Raw genomic sequence first — 18,391 nt, 5'->3', positions numbered from 1 at the left:
GGCTGAGCCACTTTGCTCTGCTCTGGGTCCCTCTGCTCTCAGCTGTGCCAGGCTGATTTTCAGGGGAACACAGTGACTGCCCTCGATCTCAGGAAGGGCAGCTGGGGACAGATGGAGCGACAGAGCAGCTCCTCTCACCCTTCCCTGAGTTCCAGCCAATGCTCTTGCATTGCTCAGCTCTCTCTGCTCTCCCTGGGCACAGCAGGAAACCCTCTGTAAGTGCCTTTGGCCATCACCATTCCTTAGCCCTGGCACAGGAGATGCTGCCCAGCTCCTCTGCCTCAGGAGCAGTTCTGTTTGACAAAGTCCAAGCCCAGGACTGGCCCCTGTCCCCCTGTCCCATGACCCCACTGCTGCAGAGCAGAGCTGATTCCTCGGTGTCCACGGGCACAGCCCCTGCTCGTCACGGCAACGGGGCCAGATCCCAGCAGAGCTCCAGGCACGGGGCTGAGGGAAGGGCTCTGAGAGAGGAAAATTGGATGGCTCAGAGTGGCAGGGGCAGGGCTGGGAGAAAGGGCTTGGGCATTGCTCAGGAAAGTCTCCCCTGACTTGTCACTGTCTCCTCCTAGAACAGATGCCCATGGCCAGAGGCAGCAAATGTCCAACAGCAGCTCCATCAGCCACTTCCTCCTGCTGCCATTGGCAGACACGCGGCAGCTGCAGCTCCTGCACTTCTGCCTCTTCCTGGGCATCTCCCTGGCTGCCCTCCTGGGCAACGGCCTCATCATCAGCGCCGGAGCCTGCGGCCAGCACCTGCACAGCCCCATGTTCTTCTTCCTGCTCAACCTGGCCCTCACCGACCTGGGCTCCATCTGCACCACTGTCCCCAAAGCCATGCACAATTCCCTCTGGGGCACCAGCCACATCTCCTACTCAGCATGTGCTGCTCAGCTCTTTTGCTTTCTGTTCTTCATCTCAGCAGAGTATTGTCTCCTCACCATCATGTGCTACGACCGCTACGTGTCCATCTGCAAACCCCTGCACTACGGGACCCTCCTGGGCAGCAGAGCTTGTGCCCACATGGCAGCAGCTGCCTGGGCCAGTGCCTTTCTCTATGCTCTGCTGCACACGGCCAATACATTTTCCCTGCCCCTGTGCCAGGGCAATGCCCTGGGCCAGTTCTTCTGTGAAATCCCACACATCCTCAAGCTCTCCTGCTCACACTCCAGCTCCCTCAGGGAACTTGGGATAATTGTGTTCAGTGTCTGTTTGCTATTTGGATGTTTTGTGTTCATGGTTTTCTCCTATGTGCAGATCTTCAGGGCCGTGCTGAGGATCCCCTCTGAGCAGGGACAAAGGCACAAAGCCTTTTCCACGTGCCTCCCTCACCTGGCCGTGCTCTCCCTGTTCCTCAGCACTGCCTTTTTTGCCTACCTGAAGCCCCCCTCCATCTCCTGCCCATCCCTGGATCTGGCCCTGTCACTTCTGTACTCGGTGCTGCCTCCAGTCCTGAACCCCCTCATCTACAGCCTGAGGAACCAGGAGCTCAAGGCTGCAGTGTGGACACTGATCGCTGGACGGTTTAAGAAACATTAAACTGCTGGCCAATTTTTGCAAATCACTTGTAATAAAACTCGTCTTTGATAGTTCTTGTTGGTTTGGTTCTGGGGTTATTTTTTCTGTCTTTAGTTATTTATTGTTGTCCACAAAGCAAGGGCAATATTTCTTCCTTTTCTCCTTTTGTTTCTCTCCACCTTGGCTGTGGCCCCAGCCTGTGTCAATGAGGAGCTGTGCTCTCGGTGCCTTTAAATGAACTCAAGGATCTGCCAGCAAAGTTTCCAGCAGAGATGCCCCTTTAGTTGCCTTGTGTGGAGCTGCAGCAGCAATGTCTGTGTGCAGAGCTGGGGGCAGATCAGGGGGGCACAGCAGCTGTGGCCAGGAGCAGCAGCCCTTGGTGCTGCCAGTGCTGCTCCCGTGCCACTGCCCCGCTGCCCTCCTGGCCCTCGTGTTGCTGCAGGGCCTGAGTGCTCTGGGGCTCGCTCCCAGCCCTGGGCTGGCAGTGCCGGGGCTGCAGCAGGGACAGGCCATGGGCACTGCTGGGGCAGCGCTGACGCCTCAGGGCAGGGCCTGGGGGCTGCAGGCTCCTTGCCCAGGCTCTCTCAAGAGCAGCCCAGGCCAGTGCTGAGCAGAGAAAACCCCCGTGAGCAGCCCCAGGGTGGCTGTGGGCAGGGTGAGGGCAACCAGCATGGCTGGTGCTCTGCAGGGTCCCTGGGGGAGCCGGGAAGGAGCAGCAGAGCAGGGGCTGATCCATCCCCCCTGCGCTGGACACCCCAGGGCAGCGTCCCAGAGCGGCCTCATGCAGCTGCCAGCAACATCCCCCCTCTGCAGCCCTGGCCTCTCCCCAGCTCCGAGAGGGGCTGGATCCTTGCAGGCACACACACGGCACGACTGGCTCAGGAGCCCCTGTTTGCACTGCACAGCCCAGCCGTGAGCACCCCACGCTGTTGCTGTGGGGAGATGAACCTGAGTGAGCACAAATGCCATCAGCCCCTGGGGGCCAGCAAGGGCTGGGGGACGGCAGGGAAACCACTCAGCTTTGTCGGGGCCTCTCAAGTCAGCCAGAAAGTTTATTCCCATCAGCTCTGAGTTTCCTGTCCCACTGCAGACGTTGTTGCTCAGAGCCAGGGCTGCCTGGCAGCCACCCCCAAACAGCCCTGAGCATTTCCTGTGCTTCACCTTTGCTTTCTTTCCTCTCTCCTGCTCCACATTTCTTGCTCTTGCCCATCCCTGTCCCCTCCCCTGCAAACAGCCCAGCCCTGTTTGCCCTTTCCTCTCTGGCCCCACTCCCCATTGCAGTTGCTGCCTTGGCACCACGGGAACGTCCCTTGGGGAGCAGGATCATCCTACAAGTGCTGCAGGAATTGTCTGCAGGGCCCTGCAGTGCCTCGAGCTGTTCCCTTGCCAGAGGCACCAGAGGCCAGGGGGGCACATCTGGGCTGCTGTGTCTGGCTGTGGGGCTCCCTGTTGTGGGGCAGGGAGGAGGAGCTGGAGAGGCTCTGCAGGACTGACAGGATGGGCTTTGGGGCCCGTGTGGAGAAGCTGAGGGACAGGGGCTGCTGGACCTTCTGAAGAGGAGGCCCAGGGCTCATCCTGCAGCTGCTTCAAGGGTGGTTTCAGAGAATCCCAGAATCAACCAGGCTGGAAAAGACCTTGGACATCATCAAGCCCAAGCCGTGCCCTGACACCTCCTTGTCTCCCCTGAGCCTCCTCTTCTCCAGGATAAACAACCCCAGCTCCCTCAGCCGCTCCTCACAGCACTTGTGTTCCAGACCCCTCACCAGCCTTGTTGCCCTTCTCTGGACACGCTCCAGCCCCTCAATGTCTTTCCTAAATTGGGGGCCCAGAACTGGACACAGCACTCGAGGTGCGGCCTCAGCAGTGCCCAGTCCAGGGGAAGAATCCCTGCCCTGGTCCTGCTGGCCACTCCATTCCTGATCCAGGCCAGGAGCCATTGGCCTTCTTGGCCACGTGGGCACACTGCTGGCTCATGTCCAGCCTGCTGTCCATCAGTGCCCCCAGGTCCCTTTCTGCCTGGCCGCTTTCCAGCCACTCTGTCCCCAGCCTGTAGCGCTGCAGGGGTTGTTGTGGCCAAAGTGCAGGACCTGGCACTTGGTCTTGTTGAACCTCCCATGGTTGGATTTGGGCCCTGGATCCAGCCTGTGCAGGTCCCTGTGCAGAGCCCTCCTACCTCCAGCAGATCCACACTGGCACCCAGCTTGGTGTCATCTGCAGATTTGCTGGTGGTGGACTCAATGCCCTCATCCAGATCATCAGTGAAGACACTGAAATCCACACTTGGGGAGCTCATCCAGCAGCTCCCTCATCCCCCTAGGATGGATCCCATCTGCCCCCAGAGACACCTGTGAGCATCTGAGAGGCTCAGCAGTCACCAGCTGCTTCCTCCTGGATTACAGGGGCTCTTCTGCTCCCTGTCCCCATCTACCAGCCCAGGAGGCCACTTGTCCTGAGAACGACCTGTCTTAATGTTGGAAACTGAGGCAAAGAAGGGGTTAAGTAGCTCAGCCTTTTCCTCATCTTTTTTTACTAAATTCCCTCCCCCATCTAACAGACAATGGAGGTTCTCCTTGCCCTTCCTTTTGCCATTAATGTGTTTATAAAAATATATTTTATTGTCCTTCACAGAAGTGGCCAGATTGAGTTCTAACTGGGCTTTTGCCTGTTTAATTCTTTTCCTACATCACCTAAAAACTCCCTTAAACATTTCCTGAGACCCCTGACCCTCCTTCCAAAGATGATGCACCCTCTTTTTTCCCTTAGTTCCTTCAAAAGCTCCTTGCCCATCCAGGCTGTTTGTTTTCCTCGTTGGCTCATCTTTTGGCACACAGGGACAGTCTGTTCCTGCACCTTCCAGATTTCTGTTTTGAAGCACTTCCATCTTTCCTGGACCCCTTTGTTTTTAAGGGCTGCTTCCCAAGGAACTCTCCAAATAAGTCTCTTGAATCGGCCAAAGTCTGCTGTGGCTTTTGTCCAGGCGGACAGAACAGCACACACTTGTTGTAATCCAAAGTCGTAGAAGTTTTTATTTTCTCTCCTGCTATTCTTATACCTCTTCACAATGCCTGTGGCCTATTGAGATTGGCTGCTGAGCAAACAATGACAAGGCTGTCTAACAAGCAATGACCATTCAGGCAGTAAAACAATCAGCTCTACAAGCAAAGGTAGAGCTGCTACATATGATCCACAAGCTCTTCCTTGTACACTCTCAATGTCCCATTACAAGAACATCCTCTCCTTGTGTCCAGAACATCTTCTCTCATGGATTATCTTCTTGGCCTTCTCTGTGGCTTTCACTGAAGCTGCAAAATGTCACTGTCATATTCTCACGGGTAAATTCTGACTGTCTTTAGGTCTCATTCTGTGAGGCCCCAGTCCAGCTGTCAGCCTCATCAGCCCAGCAGTGAGATTTGTGTCCCCTGGCTGTGGCTGCTGTCCCTCGCACTGAGGCCCGTGAGCAGACAGCAGTTCCTGCCAGCCCCAGGGCTTGTGGCCTCCTCCCGCAGCCCACAGAGCTTTGGAGGGCTCCTGCTGCTCTCCTGCCCTCCCCATCCCACACCCCACATCCCACTGCTGCGGGACAGCCACGAGCATCCTGTGAGGCCACCGATGCCCATTGCCAGGGGATGGGGTCAGGGCTTGGCTGTGCTGCTTGGCCAAGCCCAGGCAGGGCTTTCACAGCCCCATCCCAGAGCCCATTTCCCACCTGGAGCCGGGGCTGCCTCTGAGTTCTGCTTCCCCAGCCCCAGGGACGCTCTCCTTGTCTGCTCATTGCCCCCACGGTCTCTTGGCAGCGATGGCCTCAGTGGGGGCTGCTGACATCCTCAGCAACTTGGAGGTTGCTGCTCCATTTTACTTCTGCAGAGGCTTCTTCAGCCTTCAGCTCTTCAGGTCAGGAATTCAGTGCCAAAGGACCATTAACATTCAAAACATCCTCACAAGACAAGCCCTGGGAATGATTGAGGTCTCCAATTCCTTTGTGGTTAATTGGAGCGATTCCGGAAGTGTTTTCAAAGTGAACATATTATATTAAAAAATTAATGAAATAGTATCCTTGTTCCCCAGGTTATTCTTTTCCTGTTTATACATTAACAATTCAAAACGCCCTAACAGGACAAGCCCCTGGGAATCATTTCTGCCTTCAATTCTTTTGTGGTTAATTAGACAGATTTCAGAAGTCTACTCAAAGTGAATATACTGTGGTAACAATGCAAGGAGAAATGATTTCTCTTCTGTGCCCTGTTTACCTTCTTCCTGTTATACACTGATATCGGGGATCTCCAGCTGATATTGATCCTGCCTCCTCCTAATGCAGTCTGAATAGATCTGAACATCAAGGCCCTTTATGGCTGACAATCAATCACACTTTGTCCCTACCCCCACCCCACCATTTCCCTCATCCAACCCCTGGCACTCAGAGCAGCCTCGTGCAAATCTGAGCTTCCTCCACTCCCACTGAGGGACAGGACTGAGAAAGTGTCCCCAGGTTCCAGTGAGAGCAGAACACTGCAGGCAGTGATGACGGGGGGACAAGCAAGGGAAAGGTGTCTCTGATGCTGAGCAAAGCTGGATGTGTTTGAGGAATGCAAAGGGCCAAGGCCTGAGCCCCAGCCCCTGGCAAGGCAGATCCTGTCCCTCCCTCAGTGCTCAGGGCTCTTGCCGGGGCACTGGGATGTGGGGATGGGCAGTGCCAAGGGCAGCACCATGGGGCGGCCCCTGCCAGGCTGCTGAGCAGGGACAAGGAGGCCCTGAGGCCCCAGGGCTGCAAGGGTCACTTGTCTCCTGCTGGCCTCAGGGCCAGGGCCAGCAGCCGTGGCCCAAGTGCTGCACAAGTTGGCTCTGTCAGGGCCTTGCAGCTGCTGCCCATCCCTCTGCCCTGTCCAGCCCAGGCTGTCCCACGCTGTCCCTGCCCTGCGCCTCTGTCCCTGCAGGCTGTCCTCATCCCCCCGGCTGCCCCACCTGGCTGGCCCCTTCCTTTGCTGGCAGCTCTGCCTCCTGCCTGCCTCTGCCTTGGCACACAAAGCCTTGCGCTTGATACCAAAAGGGTTCATTCCATTTTTACCGTGTCTGTGAACTTTTAGCAGAGGAACAAGGCATGCAGGGGCTGCTTTCCCAGCAGGGACGGTTGGAAGAGAAGAAGAAGACATCTGGCTCAAGGGTGCCGTGCTAGAAAAAACAAGGACTGAATCTGGGAACTTGGGGTGGGTTTTAAGGAAATGGGTGAATTGTAATACGCATGTAGCGACTGTATGTGAGCAACACACTTGTAGAGTCACGTGTCCACGTAAGGTTAGGAGTTATCCCCTGCCGGAGCTCAGGCCTGAATAAATGATGCTCTCTTTAACACCAAATTAGTGTTAAGGAGTCTTATGCTGATATTTCGGAGATTTGGTGACAGTGGGGCCTCACAGAACCAAGGAGTCAACAGTGACACTGTGGGACCCCATGGAACCAATGGTCCATTGTCATAGTGCAGATCCAAGGATCCATGGTGGCACTGTGGAACCAAGGAGATGGTTGTTGACAGTATGAACGCTCATGGAACCATGAGCCACTGTGACACAGAGTGGCCACATGGAGCCAATGGGCCATTGTGACTCTGCAGATCCAAGGAGACCCTTGTGACTGAGGAACCTCATGGAACCAAGGGTCCATTGTGACACTGTGGGGCCCTGTGGAACCAAGGGGACCACAGTGACATTGCGGGGCTTCATGGAACAATGGAGACCATTAGGACACTTTGGGACCCACTGGAACCGTGGGGCCATTGTGACACTGCAGAGCCTCCTATAACCAAGGGGCCATTATGGCACGGCAGGGCCCTACACAAATACATGATGGCCCTAAACAAACAGCTCAAAGAAATTGAAGAACATGCAGCTAGGGCTCGAAACAGAGAATCAGACGGAGCAGTACATGATGTACAACCCGGAGATTATGTATATGTGAAATCTTTTGCAGAAAAGACCCCAGAACCACAGTGGGAAGGACCATTCCAGGTGCTCCTGACCACCTTTCCTGCAATCAGGATCAAAGAACAAGCTGCCTGGATTCATCATACCCGAGCGAAGAAGGCTCCTGAAAGATTCTGGGAAGTCACGCCGAGTGACAATGAACTGAAATTAAAACTTACTCAGGAAAGAGTTACAAACGCAACTCTTTGGCAAGGAAATCACATTTGGGGTTGTGAATATGCATTTGTTCAAGATGGATTCCATGGGGCTCACCAAGAACCCGTGAAATTTACCCAAATTGGCCCAGAATGCTGTGACAGATGCTTAACTGGCTGTTCTGAGTTCAGACTTAAAATAGAAAGATGTGCAGTTAAAGATTTTAAACTTGACTTTAACACAACCCAAATTTGTGCTCAAGCTGAGGTTAAGGCAACTCCCATGTTTTGGATCCAAACTGCCCCATTTTGGCTCCAAAGTCCCCTTTTGGGACCAAACTCGTCCTTTTTGAGGCCAAATTCCCCTTTTTAGGGGTCAGGCTCCCATTGTTTTAAATCCAAACCCCCCTTTTTAGGCCAAAACTGCCCCTTTTTGGTGCTCAAACCCCCAGTTTGGGCCAAATTCTCCCTTTTTGGGCCCAAACTTCCCATCTGGGCACCCAGATGCCCCTTTTCGGCCCCAAATTCTCCCTTTCTGGACCCAAACTCCCATTTTTTTGGATCCAAACTGCCCCTTTTTGGCTCCAAAGTCCCCTTTTTGGCCAAAATTCTCCCTTTTTGATGCTGAACTCCCATTTAGGGGTCAGTCTCTGAGGTTTTTTAATCCAAACTCCCCTTTTTACGTCGAAACTGCCCCTTTTTGGTGCTCAAACCCCCAGTTTCGGGCCAAACTCTCCCTTTTGGGGGCCAAACTCCCGGTTTTGGGTCCAAGCTTCTCATCTGGGCCCCCAAATTCCCCTTTTTTGCCCCCAAATTCCCCTTTCTTGGACCCAAATGCCCATTTTGGGGGGCCAAACTCCCCTTTTTCATCCCAAATCGCCCTTCTCAGCCCCAAATTTCCCCCCTGGATCTCATTGGGTCCCCTGGGTTGAACTTTTAGGGGTCAGAGTCCCACTGTTTTAAATCCAAACTCCCCTTTTTAGGTCAAAACTGCCCCTTTTTGGTGCTCAAACCACCATCTGGGTGCCCCAAATTCCCCTTTTTTGGCCCCAAATTCTCCCTCTTTGGACCCAAACTCCCATGTTTTGGATCCAAACTGCCTCTTTTTGGCTCCCAAGTCCCCCTTTTGGGACCAAACTCATCCTTTTTGAGGCCAAATTCCCCTTTTTAGGGATCAGAGTCCCAATTTTTTTATTCCAAACTCCCTTTTTAGGTCGAAACTGCCCCTTTTTGGTGCCCAAACTTCCAGTTTTGGGCTGAACTGACCCTTTTTGGGTCCAAACTTCCCATCTGGGCCCTCAAATTCCCCTTTTATGGACCGAAATTCCCCTTTCTTGGACTCAAATGCCCATTTTGGGGAGCCAAACTCCCCTTTTTCTTCCCAAATCGCCCTTTTTAGCCCCAAATTTCCCCCCTGGATCTCATTGGGTCCCCTGGGTTGAACTTTTAGGGGTCAGGCTCCCATTGTTTTAAATCCAAACTCCCCTTTTTAGGCCGAAACTGCCCCTTTTTGGTGCTCAAACCCCCAGCTTTGGGCCAAATTGTCCCTTTTGGGACCAAATTCCCATCTGGGCACCCAAATTCCCCTTTTTGGGCCCCAAATTCTCCCTTTTTGAACCCAAATCTCCCCTTTTTTTGCTCCAAATTTGGCCCCCAATCCCATTGACTGCCCTGGGTTGACCTGTTCTCTTGCCATACACTCAGCACTACAACTCCCATCACCCCCCGCGGCTATTTCCGGTATCAACCCCGCCCCTTTCCCTGCCTGTGTGAGGTAACTTCCGGTCAGGTGTGCCTGGGCTGCCGCCATGTTCCTGCAGTGCTACAACAACGAGCGCGGGGAGCGCGTCTACACCCTGCGGGTACGGGCGGGTTTTGGGGGGGCTCGGAGGAGTTTGGGGGCCCTTGTGGAGCCCCGCGGTGCTCGGGTGTTCCGGGCTGGCGTTTGGGGGCGGTGCGGGGCGGTTTGGGGGTCCTGTGGGGGGGAGTTGGGGCCTTTGGGGCCTTTGGGGCCGATCTGGGGAGGGACTGGGGGGAATTTTGGGGTCTCGAGGGGGGATTTGGGGGCGATCCGGGGGGATTTGGGGGTGCTGCCGGTGTCTCGCTGAGCCGCTGCCCCTCGCAGAAGGTGTCTCCGGACGGGGTCCCCACACGCTCGGCTCACCCCGCCCGCTTCTCCCCCGATGATAAATTCTCCCGGCACCGCCTGGCCCTGAAGCGGCGCTTCGGGGTCCTGCTCACGCAGCGGGGCCGGGCCCTGCTCTGAGGGAGCGCAGAAAACCCCCCCGAGATGGCCCCGAGAGCCCCGGAATGATCCCGAGAGCCCCGGAAGGATCCTTGCCACGAGAGACCCCCGGGAAGAGGAGAAGAGGAAGAAGGAGGAGAAAGGAAATAAAACCGAAACGCGGCGGGGAGAGAGGAAAAATTCCCAGGAGGAGGAAGAATTCGACGGAAAGAACAATTCTCGCGAAATTTTCACGATGAAATCCACGCCGGGAAAAGGTGGTGGCTCCAAAGTGCCCCCAAAAAAACCCCATGGAAGTGTCGGAAACGGCCCCAAAGGCGCGTGGAGCTGCCCCCGAACGCCTGGCAGCGATTTGTTTGGCTTCGCGAACATCCCGAGCGGCTTCCTGGGGAAAATCTTTATCCCGCTTCAGGAGGTGACCTGAATATTAAAGGTTTCGGTGCTCTGGGGTCTCTCAGTTTCGGTGTCCGAGGAGATCATTGGGTCCGTCCTGGTTTTGGGGCGGTTTTGGGACTGGGGAGGGGATTTAGGGGGGACTTGGGGATCGGGAGGACACTTGGGGGGGGCACTCAGGGATCCTGAGGGGCAGTTTGGGATCCGGGGGGGGAATTTGGGGTCCCTTTGGGGGCTCTAACGGGGCTCTATGGGGCGCGGGGCATGCTGGGAGTTGGAGGCGCGGGTATAATGGCGCTCAATGAGGCCGCGGGGCACGGTGGGAGATGTAGTCCCGGAAGTCGCTGTAAGGGGGCGCTTGAGGGCTCGGGAGGGCACTTTTGGGTCTAAGGGGGCAATTGTGGGTGCACAGGGGGCACCTACGGGGAGTCCATGGGCTCGGAAAGCCCCTGCGGGCACTTGCGGGGCTCTGGCGGGTCTCTCTGGGGCGCGGAACACGACGGGACTTGTAGGGGCGGAACGGGGGCCGCGGAGGATGATGGGAGATGAAGGCCCGGGCGCCATAAGACTCTATGGGCCGCGAAGCATGACGGGAGCTGAAGGCTCAGCGGTAATGGCGCTCTCCAGCTACCGCGGTGCATGATAGGAGCTGTAGTCCCGGAAGCGGCGTTAGGAGACAGCTCTATGGTTGGGGGCAGTTGGGGGTCCCGAGTGGGCTCTGAGGGGGCGCTAAGGGGTCCTGGAGGGTCTGGGGGACGCTTATGGGGCACATGGAGCCGGAAAAGGGGGCTCTGGGGGGCGCGGTGCCTGACGGGAGCTGTAGGCCCGGCTCCATTAGGCCACCATGGGGCCGCGGGGCATGACGGGAATTGTAGCCTAAAAGTGAGCAAAATGGCGCCGCCTCCAGTCCCCGCCCCTAGGCCCCGTCCCAAGGCGCTGATTGGCTGCCGGCGGTGACGGGCGGGAGCTTCGACCAATGAGAGGCGGCAGAGGCGGGAACAGCGCGTTCCACCCCTCCAGTCCCTCCCAGTACAGCCCAGTACAGCCCCAGTGCCTCCCAGTACTCCCCAGTTCCCCCCAGTCCCTCCCAGTACCACCCAGTGTCCTTCCCCAGCGTTCCCAGTGTCCCCCAGTATGTCCCAGTCCATCCCAGTGTGCCCTCCGGTGTTCCTAGTGCTCCCAGTTTGTCCCAGCATCCCCTAGCATCACTCCCAGTATATCCCAGTATCCCCCAGTATCACTCACAGCACCCCCAGTTTGCCTCAGTATCGCCCAGCATCACTCCCAGTTTATCCCAGTATGGCCCAGTCCTCCCCATTTCCTGGCCCAGTCTGGCCCAGTATCCCCAGTATCGCTCCCAGTCTGGACCAGTATCCCCCAGTATCCCCAGTACTGCTCCCAGTCTGGCTCAGTGCCCCCCAGTATATCCCCCAGTATCCCCCAGTATCCCCAGTATCGCTCCCAGTATCCCCCAGTATCCCCCCCAGTATCACTCCCAGTATCCCCAGTATCACTCCCAGTATCGCTCCCAGTATCGCCCCCAGTATCACTCCCAGTATCCCCAGTATCACTCCCAGTATCGCTCCCAGTATCGCCCCCAGTATCACTCCCAGTATCCCCAGTATCGCTCCCAGTATCACCCCCAGTATCACTCCCAGTATCCCCAGTATCGCTCCCAGTATCCCCAGTATCGCCCCCAGTATCACTCCCAGTATCCCCAGTATCCCCCAGTCCCTCCCAGTCCGAAGCTCCGCTGTGGCCCCGCCCCCTCCCCGGCCCCGCCCCCTCCCAGTTCCCCTCCCCATTTCCAGTTCCCCGTGGCTGCTCTGGGAAGGTGAGTGGGGCCCCCAGTCCCTCCCAGTCCATCCCAGTAACCCCCCAGTCCCTCCCAGTTCATCCCAGTAACATCCCAGTAACCCCCCAGTCCCTCCCAGTTCATCCCAGTAACCCCCCAGTCCCTCCCAGTTCATCCCAGTAACATCCCAGTAACCCCCCAGTCCCTCCCAGTTCATCCCAGTAACCCCCCAGTCCCTCCCAGTTCATCCCAGTAACATCCCAGTAACCCCCCAGTCCCTCCCAGTTCATCCCAGTAACCCCCCAGTCCCTCCCAGTTCATCCCAGTAACATCCCAGTAACCCCCCAGTCCCTCCCAGTTCATCCCAGTAACTCCCGTTATCCCCCAGTCCCTCCCAGTTACCTCGGACTTATCCCCAGTCCCTCCCAGTCCATCCCAGTTACCCCCCACTTCCTCCCCAGTTGCTCCCAGTAGCCCCCAGTTGCTCCCAGTCCCCCCCAATTCCCCCCCCCACCCCGCCCAGTCCCTCCCAGTCAGCTCCAGTCCCCCCCAGTTCCCCCCAGTTTGTCCCAGTCCCGCCCTGCTCAGGAATCCCAGTGACTCACCCCCCCCCCCCCCCCGCTCCCAGTCCCCTCCCAGTCCCCTCCCAGTCCCCTCCCAGTCCCTCCCAGTTCCCTCCCAGTCCCCTCCCAGTCCCTCCCAATCCTCTCCCAGTCCATCCCAGTCCCTCCCAGTCCCCTCCCAGTCCCTCCCAATCCCCTCCCAGTCCCTCCCAGTTGCTCCCAGTTAGCTCCAGGCCCTCCCAGTAACCTCCCAATTTCCCCAGTCAGCTCCAGTCCCCCCCAGTTTGTCCCAGTCCCGCCCTGCTCAGGAATCCCAGTGACTCACCCCCCCCCCCCAGTCCTGCCCAGTTCCCTCCCAGTTCCCTCCCAGTTCCCCCCCAGTTCCCCTCCAGTCCCCCCCCAGTCCCCTCCCAGTCCCTCCCAGTTCCCTCTGGAATTTCCCTTCCTCCCCCAGGGGTCAAAGGTCACAGAATGGAGCGGGAAAGCCTCGGGGCACTGGTGATACTGGGAGGTACTGGGAGGGACTGGGACCGACTGGGATGGACTGGGAAGGGATTTGGGGTGAAATGGGAGGGACTGGGAGGGGACTGGGAGGGACTGGGAGGGAACTGGGAGGGAACTGGGAGGGACTGGGAGGGGACTGGGAGGGACTGGGAGGGACTGGGAGGGAACTGGGAGGGACTGGGAGGGGACTGGGAGGGACTGGGAGGGACTGGGAGGGGACTGGGAGGGACTGGGTTGATTTCAGGGGTTACTGGGCGGGACTGGGCCCAGTGACCGCCCCAAACTGGTTTAACTGGTGCCCCCTTCCCCCGCCCAGTTCTGTCCCTGGCCAGAGGGGACCCCCCCGGTGAGTGACTGGGACAAACTGGGAGGGACTGGAAGGGACTGGGAGGGGGAGGGGCTGTACTGGGAATGGCCTGGGTCATACTGGTTATACTGGGGTAGAGGAGCCATACTGGTTTATACTGGGAGGGGGAGGTCTGTACTGGTTTATACTGGTTTGTACTGGTTTTTGCTGGGAGGGGGGTCCACACTGGCTTCTACTGGGAGGCTGGGGTGCATACTGGTCCCCACTGGTTTATACTGGGAGGGGGTGTCCGTACGGGTCTGTAGTGGTTTATACTGGGAGGGATGATTCATACTGGTCCGTACTGGTCTATACTGGTTTATACTGGTCTGTACTGGTTTACACTGGGAGGAGGAGTCCATAGTGGTTTATAATGGTCCCTACTGGTCTATACTGGTTTATACTGGTCCATAGTGGTTTATACTGGTCTGTACTGGTTTACACTGGGAGGAGGGATCCATAGTGGTTATACTGGTCCATACTGGCCTATACTGCTTTATACTGGTCCGTACTGGTTTATACTGGTCCATACTGGTTTACACTGGGAGGAGGGGTCCATAGTGGTTTACACTGGTCTGTACTGGTTTATACTGGTCCTTAGTGGTCTGTACTGGTTTACTGTCCCGTACTGGTTTATACTGGTCCGTACTGGTTCCTCTGACCCCTCCCTTCCCCCCACAGATGCCCCCAGTCCCTTCGAGTATGGTGAGTGCGGGGAACTGGGAGGGACTGAGAGGGGACTGGGAGGTTACTGGGATGAACTGGGAGTTACTGGGATGAACTGGGAGGTTACTGGGAGGGCCCGGGCACACCCCAAGGTGCCGCTCTGTGCCCCCAGACTGGTGCCAGCTGCGCGTCGGGGGCCTCGTGGTGGCCGCGGTGCTGAGCGTGGTCGGCATCATCGTCCTGCTCAGTGAGTGCCACCTGGGCCACCCCCTGGGCCACCCCCTGGGCCACCCGGGGCCACCCCCTGGGCCACCCGGGGCCACCCCTGTGTCACCCCTGTGTCACCCCTGTGTCACCCCCTGTGTCACCCCTGTGCCCCCCCTGTGCCCCCCCTGTGCCCCCCCTGTGCCACCCCTGTGCCACCCCTGTGTCACCCCCTGTGTCACCCCTGTGTCACCCCCTGTGTCACCCCCTGTGTCACCCCCTGTGCCCCCCCTGTGCCACCCCTGTGCCACCCCTGTGCCACCCCTGTGTCACCCCCTGTGTCACCCCTGTGTCACCCCCTGTGTCACCCCCTGTGTCACCCCCTGTGCCCCCCCTGTGCCACCCCTGTGTCACCCCTGTGTCACCCCCTGTGTCACCCCTGTGCCCCCCCTGTGCCACCCCTGTGCCACCCCTGTGCCACCCCTGTGTCACCCCCTGTGTCACCCCCTGTGTCACCCCCTGTGCCCCCCCTGTGCCCCCCCTGTGTCACCCCTGTGCCCCCCCTGTGCCACCCCTGTGTCACCCCCTGTGTCACCCCCTGTGTCACCCCCTGTGCCCCCCCTGTGCCCCCCCTGTGCCACCCCTGTGCCACCCCTGTGTCACCCCTGTGTCACCCCCTGTGTCACCCCCTGTGTCACCCCCTGTGCCCCCCCTGTGCCCCCCCTGTGCCACCCCTGTGCCACCCCTGTGTCACCCCTGTGTCACCCCCTGTGTCACCCCTGTGTCACCCCTGTGCCACCCCCTGTGTCACCCCCTGTGCCACCCCTGTGTCACCCCTGTGTCACCCCTGTGCCCCCCCTGTGCCACCCCTGTGTCACCCCTGTGCCACCCCCTGTGTCACCCCTGTGTCACCCCCTGTGTCACCCCTGTGTCACCCCTGTGCCACCCCTGTGTCACCCCTGTGCCCCCCCTGTGTCACCCTTGTGTCACCCCTGTGCCACCCGGGGCCACCCGGGGCCACCCCTGTGCCACCCCTGTGCCCCCCCTGTGCCCCCCCTGTGCCCCCCCTGTGCCACCCCTGTGCCACCCCCTGTGTCACCCCTGTGTCACCCCTGTGTCACCCCCTGTGCCACCCCTGTGTCACCCCTGTGTCACCCCCTGTGCCACCCCTGTGCCACCCGGGGCCACCCGGGGCCACCCCTGTGTCACCCCTGTGTCACCCCCTGTGTCACCCCTGTGTCACCCCTGTGTCACCCCCTGTGTCACCCCTGTGTCACCCCTGTGCCCCCCCTGTGCCACCCCTGTGTCACCCCTGTGTCACCCCTGTGCCACCCGGGGCCACCCGGGGCCACCCCTGTGTCACCCCTGTGTCACCCCTGTGTCACCCCTGTGTCACCCCTGTGCCACCCCTGTGTCACCCCCTGTGCCACCCCTGTGCCACCCCTGTGTCACCCCTGTGTCACCCCTGTGCCGCCCTGGGCCACCTGGGCCACCCCCTGGGCCACCCCCTGGGCCACCCCTGTGCCACCCCTGTGTCACCCCCTGTGTCACCCCCTGTGCCACCCCTGTGTCACCCCTGTGCCACCCCTGTGCCACCCGGGGCCACCCGGGGCCACCCCTGTGCCACCCCTGTGTCACCCCTGTGCCACCCCCTGTGCCCCCCCTGTGTCACCCCTGTGTCACCCCTGTGCCACCCGGGGCCACCCGGGGCCACCCCTGTGCCACCCCTGTGCCACCCCTGTGCCACCCCTGTGTCACCCCCTGTGTCACCCCTGTGTCACCCCTGTGTCACCTCTGTGTCACCCCTGTGTCACCCCTGTGCCGCCCTGGGCCACCTGGGCCACCCCCTGGGCCACCCCTGTGCCACCCCTGTGTCACCTCTGTGTCACCCCTGTGTCACCCCTGTGTCACCCCTGGGCCACCCCTGTGCCACCCCTGTGTCACCCCCTGTGTCACCTCGTGCCACCCCTGTGTCACCTCTGTGTCACCCCTGTGTCACCCCTGTGTCACCCCTGGGCCACCCCTGTGCCACCCCTGTGCCACCCCTGTGTCACCTCTGTGTCACCCCTGTGCCACCCCTGTGCCACCCCTGTGTCACCTCTGTGCCACCCCTGTGTCACCCCCTGTGTCACCTCGTGCCACCCCTGTGTCACCCCTGTGTCACCCCTGTGTCACCCCTGGGCCACCCCTGTGCCACCCCTGTGCCACCCCTGTGTCACCTCTGTGCCACCCTGTGTCACCCCCTGTGTCACCCCTGTGTCACCCCTGTGTCACCCCCTGTGCCACCCCTGTGTCACCCCTGGCACCCCCTGTGTCACCTCTGTGTCACCCCTGTGCCACCCCCTGTGTCACCTGTGCCACCCCGTGTCACCCCTGTGCCACCCCCTGTGTCACCTGTGCCACCCCGTGTCACCCCTGTGTCACCCCCGTGTCACCCCTGTGTCACCTCTGTGTCACCCCTGTGTCACCCCTGTGTCACCTGTGTCACCCCTGTGTCACCCCTGTGTCACCTGTGCCACCCCTGTGCCACCCCCTGTGCCACCCCCTGTGCCACCCTGTGTCACCCTGTGCCACCTCTGTGCCACCTGTGCCACCTGTGCCACCCCTGTGTCACCTGTGCCACCCCCTGTGTCACCCCCCGTGCCACCTGTACCACCCTGTGTCACCCCTGTGCCACCCCTCTGCCACCCGGGGCCACCCCCTGGGCCACCCTGGGCCGCCACCTGTGTCACCTCTGTGCCACCCCTGTGTCACCTGTGTCACCCCCTGTGCCACCCGGGGCCACCCCTGTGTCACCTCTGTGCCACCTGTGCCACCCTGTGTCACCTCTGTGCCACCCCTGTGTCACTGCTGTGTCACCCCCTGTGCCACCCCTGTGTCACCCTGTGCCACCTGTGCCACCTGTGCCACCCTGTGTCACCTCTGTGCCACCTGTGTCACCCCTGTGTCACCCCTGTGTCACCCCTGTGCCACCCCTGTGTCACCCCTGTGTCCCCTTGGGTCCCAGTGCCACCCTTGGGTCCCAGTGCCACCCTTGGGTCCCTCTGTCCCCTTTGGGTCCCGCTGTCCCCTGGGGGGTCCCTGACGCCCCCTTTGGGTCCCCTCAGGTGGGAAGTGCAAGTGCCGGAGCAAGGCCAGGTGGGACTGGGGGCACTGGGGGGCACTGGGGGGCACTGGGGGGCACTGGGGGGTACTGGGGGGGGCACTGGGGGGCACTGGGGGGACACTGGGGGACACTGGGGACACTGGGGGGACGCTGGGGGGCACTGGGGGACATTGGGGGGGCACTGGGGAATACTGGGGGGCACTGGGGGATACTGGGGGACACTGGGGGGACACTGGGGGGATACTGGGGGGCACTGAGGGGCACTGGGGGGATACTGGGGGGACTGGGGGACACTGGAGGGCAGTGGAGGGGTACTGGGGGACTTTGGGGGATACTGGGGACACTGGGGGGACTACGGGACACTGGGGGGACACTGGGGGGCACTGGGGGGCACTGGGGGATACTGGAGGCACTGGGAGGCACTGGGGGCACTGGGGGGATTTGGGGACACTGGGGGACATTGAGGTGTCCCCTCCCCCCCCTTCCCCCGCAGCCGCCGCCGCCCCCCCCCCGGAGCTGTCACCGCTGGCTGGGACAGGTGAGCGTCCCCTCCCCCCTGGGGACACTGGGGGGACACTGGGGGGACACTGGGGGGACATTGGGGGGATACTGGGGACACTGGGGGGACACTGGGGGGGCATTGGGGGGACATTGGGGGGACATTGGGGGACATTGGGGACATTGGGGGGACACTGGGGGGGCATTGGGGGGACATTGGGGGACACTGGGGGACATTAGGGGACACTGGGGACACTGGGGGGACATTGGGGGGACATTGGGGGACACTGGGGACACTGGGGACACTGGGGGGACATTGGGGGGACATTGGGGGACACTGGGGGACACTGGGGGGGCATTGGGGACACTGGGGGGGACATTGGGGGGGCATTGGGGGACACTGGGGACACTGGGGACACTGGGGGGACATTGGGGGACACTGGGGAC

The 18,391-nt window shown here is 59.8% G+C and overlaps 3 protein-coding genes across 3 annotated transcripts; all 3 read left to right on the top strand.

The window, feature by feature from the left end:
* Positions 1–576: 576 nt before the first annotated feature.
* On the top strand, positions 577–1,589 carry LOC125319238 (olfactory receptor 14I1-like). Its single transcript, XM_048290363.1, has one exon. The coding sequence runs from the start codon at positions 598–600 to the stop codon at positions 1,534–1,536; it is 939 nt and encodes a 312-aa protein (XP_048146320.1). The 5' UTR covers positions 577–597; the 3' UTR covers positions 1,537–1,589.
* Positions 1,590–9,376: 7,787 nt separating this feature from the next.
* On the top strand, positions 9,377–10,326 carry NOP10 (NOP10 ribonucleoprotein). The gene is made up of 2 exons (XM_048290343.1): positions 9,377–9,486; positions 9,750–10,326. The coding sequence occupies exons 1-2, from the start codon at positions 9,433–9,435 to the stop codon at positions 9,888–9,890; spliced, it is 195 nt and encodes a 64-aa protein (XP_048146300.1). The 5' UTR covers positions 9,377–9,432; the 3' UTR covers positions 9,891–10,326.
* A 1,723-nt stretch (positions 10,327–12,049) lies between these two features.
* Positions 12,050–18,030, top strand: LOC125319232 (FXYD domain-containing ion transport regulator 3-like). The gene is made up of 7 exons (XM_048290344.1): positions 12,050–12,096; positions 13,075–13,131; positions 13,441–13,470; positions 14,152–14,175; positions 14,309–14,383; positions 17,448–17,478; positions 17,940–18,030. The coding sequence occupies exons 2-7, from the start codon at positions 13,092–13,094 to the stop codon at positions 17,986–17,988; spliced, it is 249 nt and encodes an 82-aa protein (XP_048146301.1). The 5' UTR covers positions 12,050–12,096; positions 13,075–13,091; the 3' UTR covers positions 17,989–18,030.
* Positions 18,031–18,391: the final 361 nt, after the last annotated feature.

Source organism: Corvus hawaiiensis, chromosome 37 (assembly GCF_020740725.1).
Source record: "Corvus hawaiiensis isolate bCorHaw1 chromosome 37, bCorHaw1.pri.cur, whole genome shotgun sequence".
NCBI lineage: Eukaryota > Metazoa > Chordata > Aves > Passeriformes > Corvidae > Corvus > Corvus hawaiiensis.
This window is presented reverse-complemented; position numbering and strand designations above follow the sequence as displayed.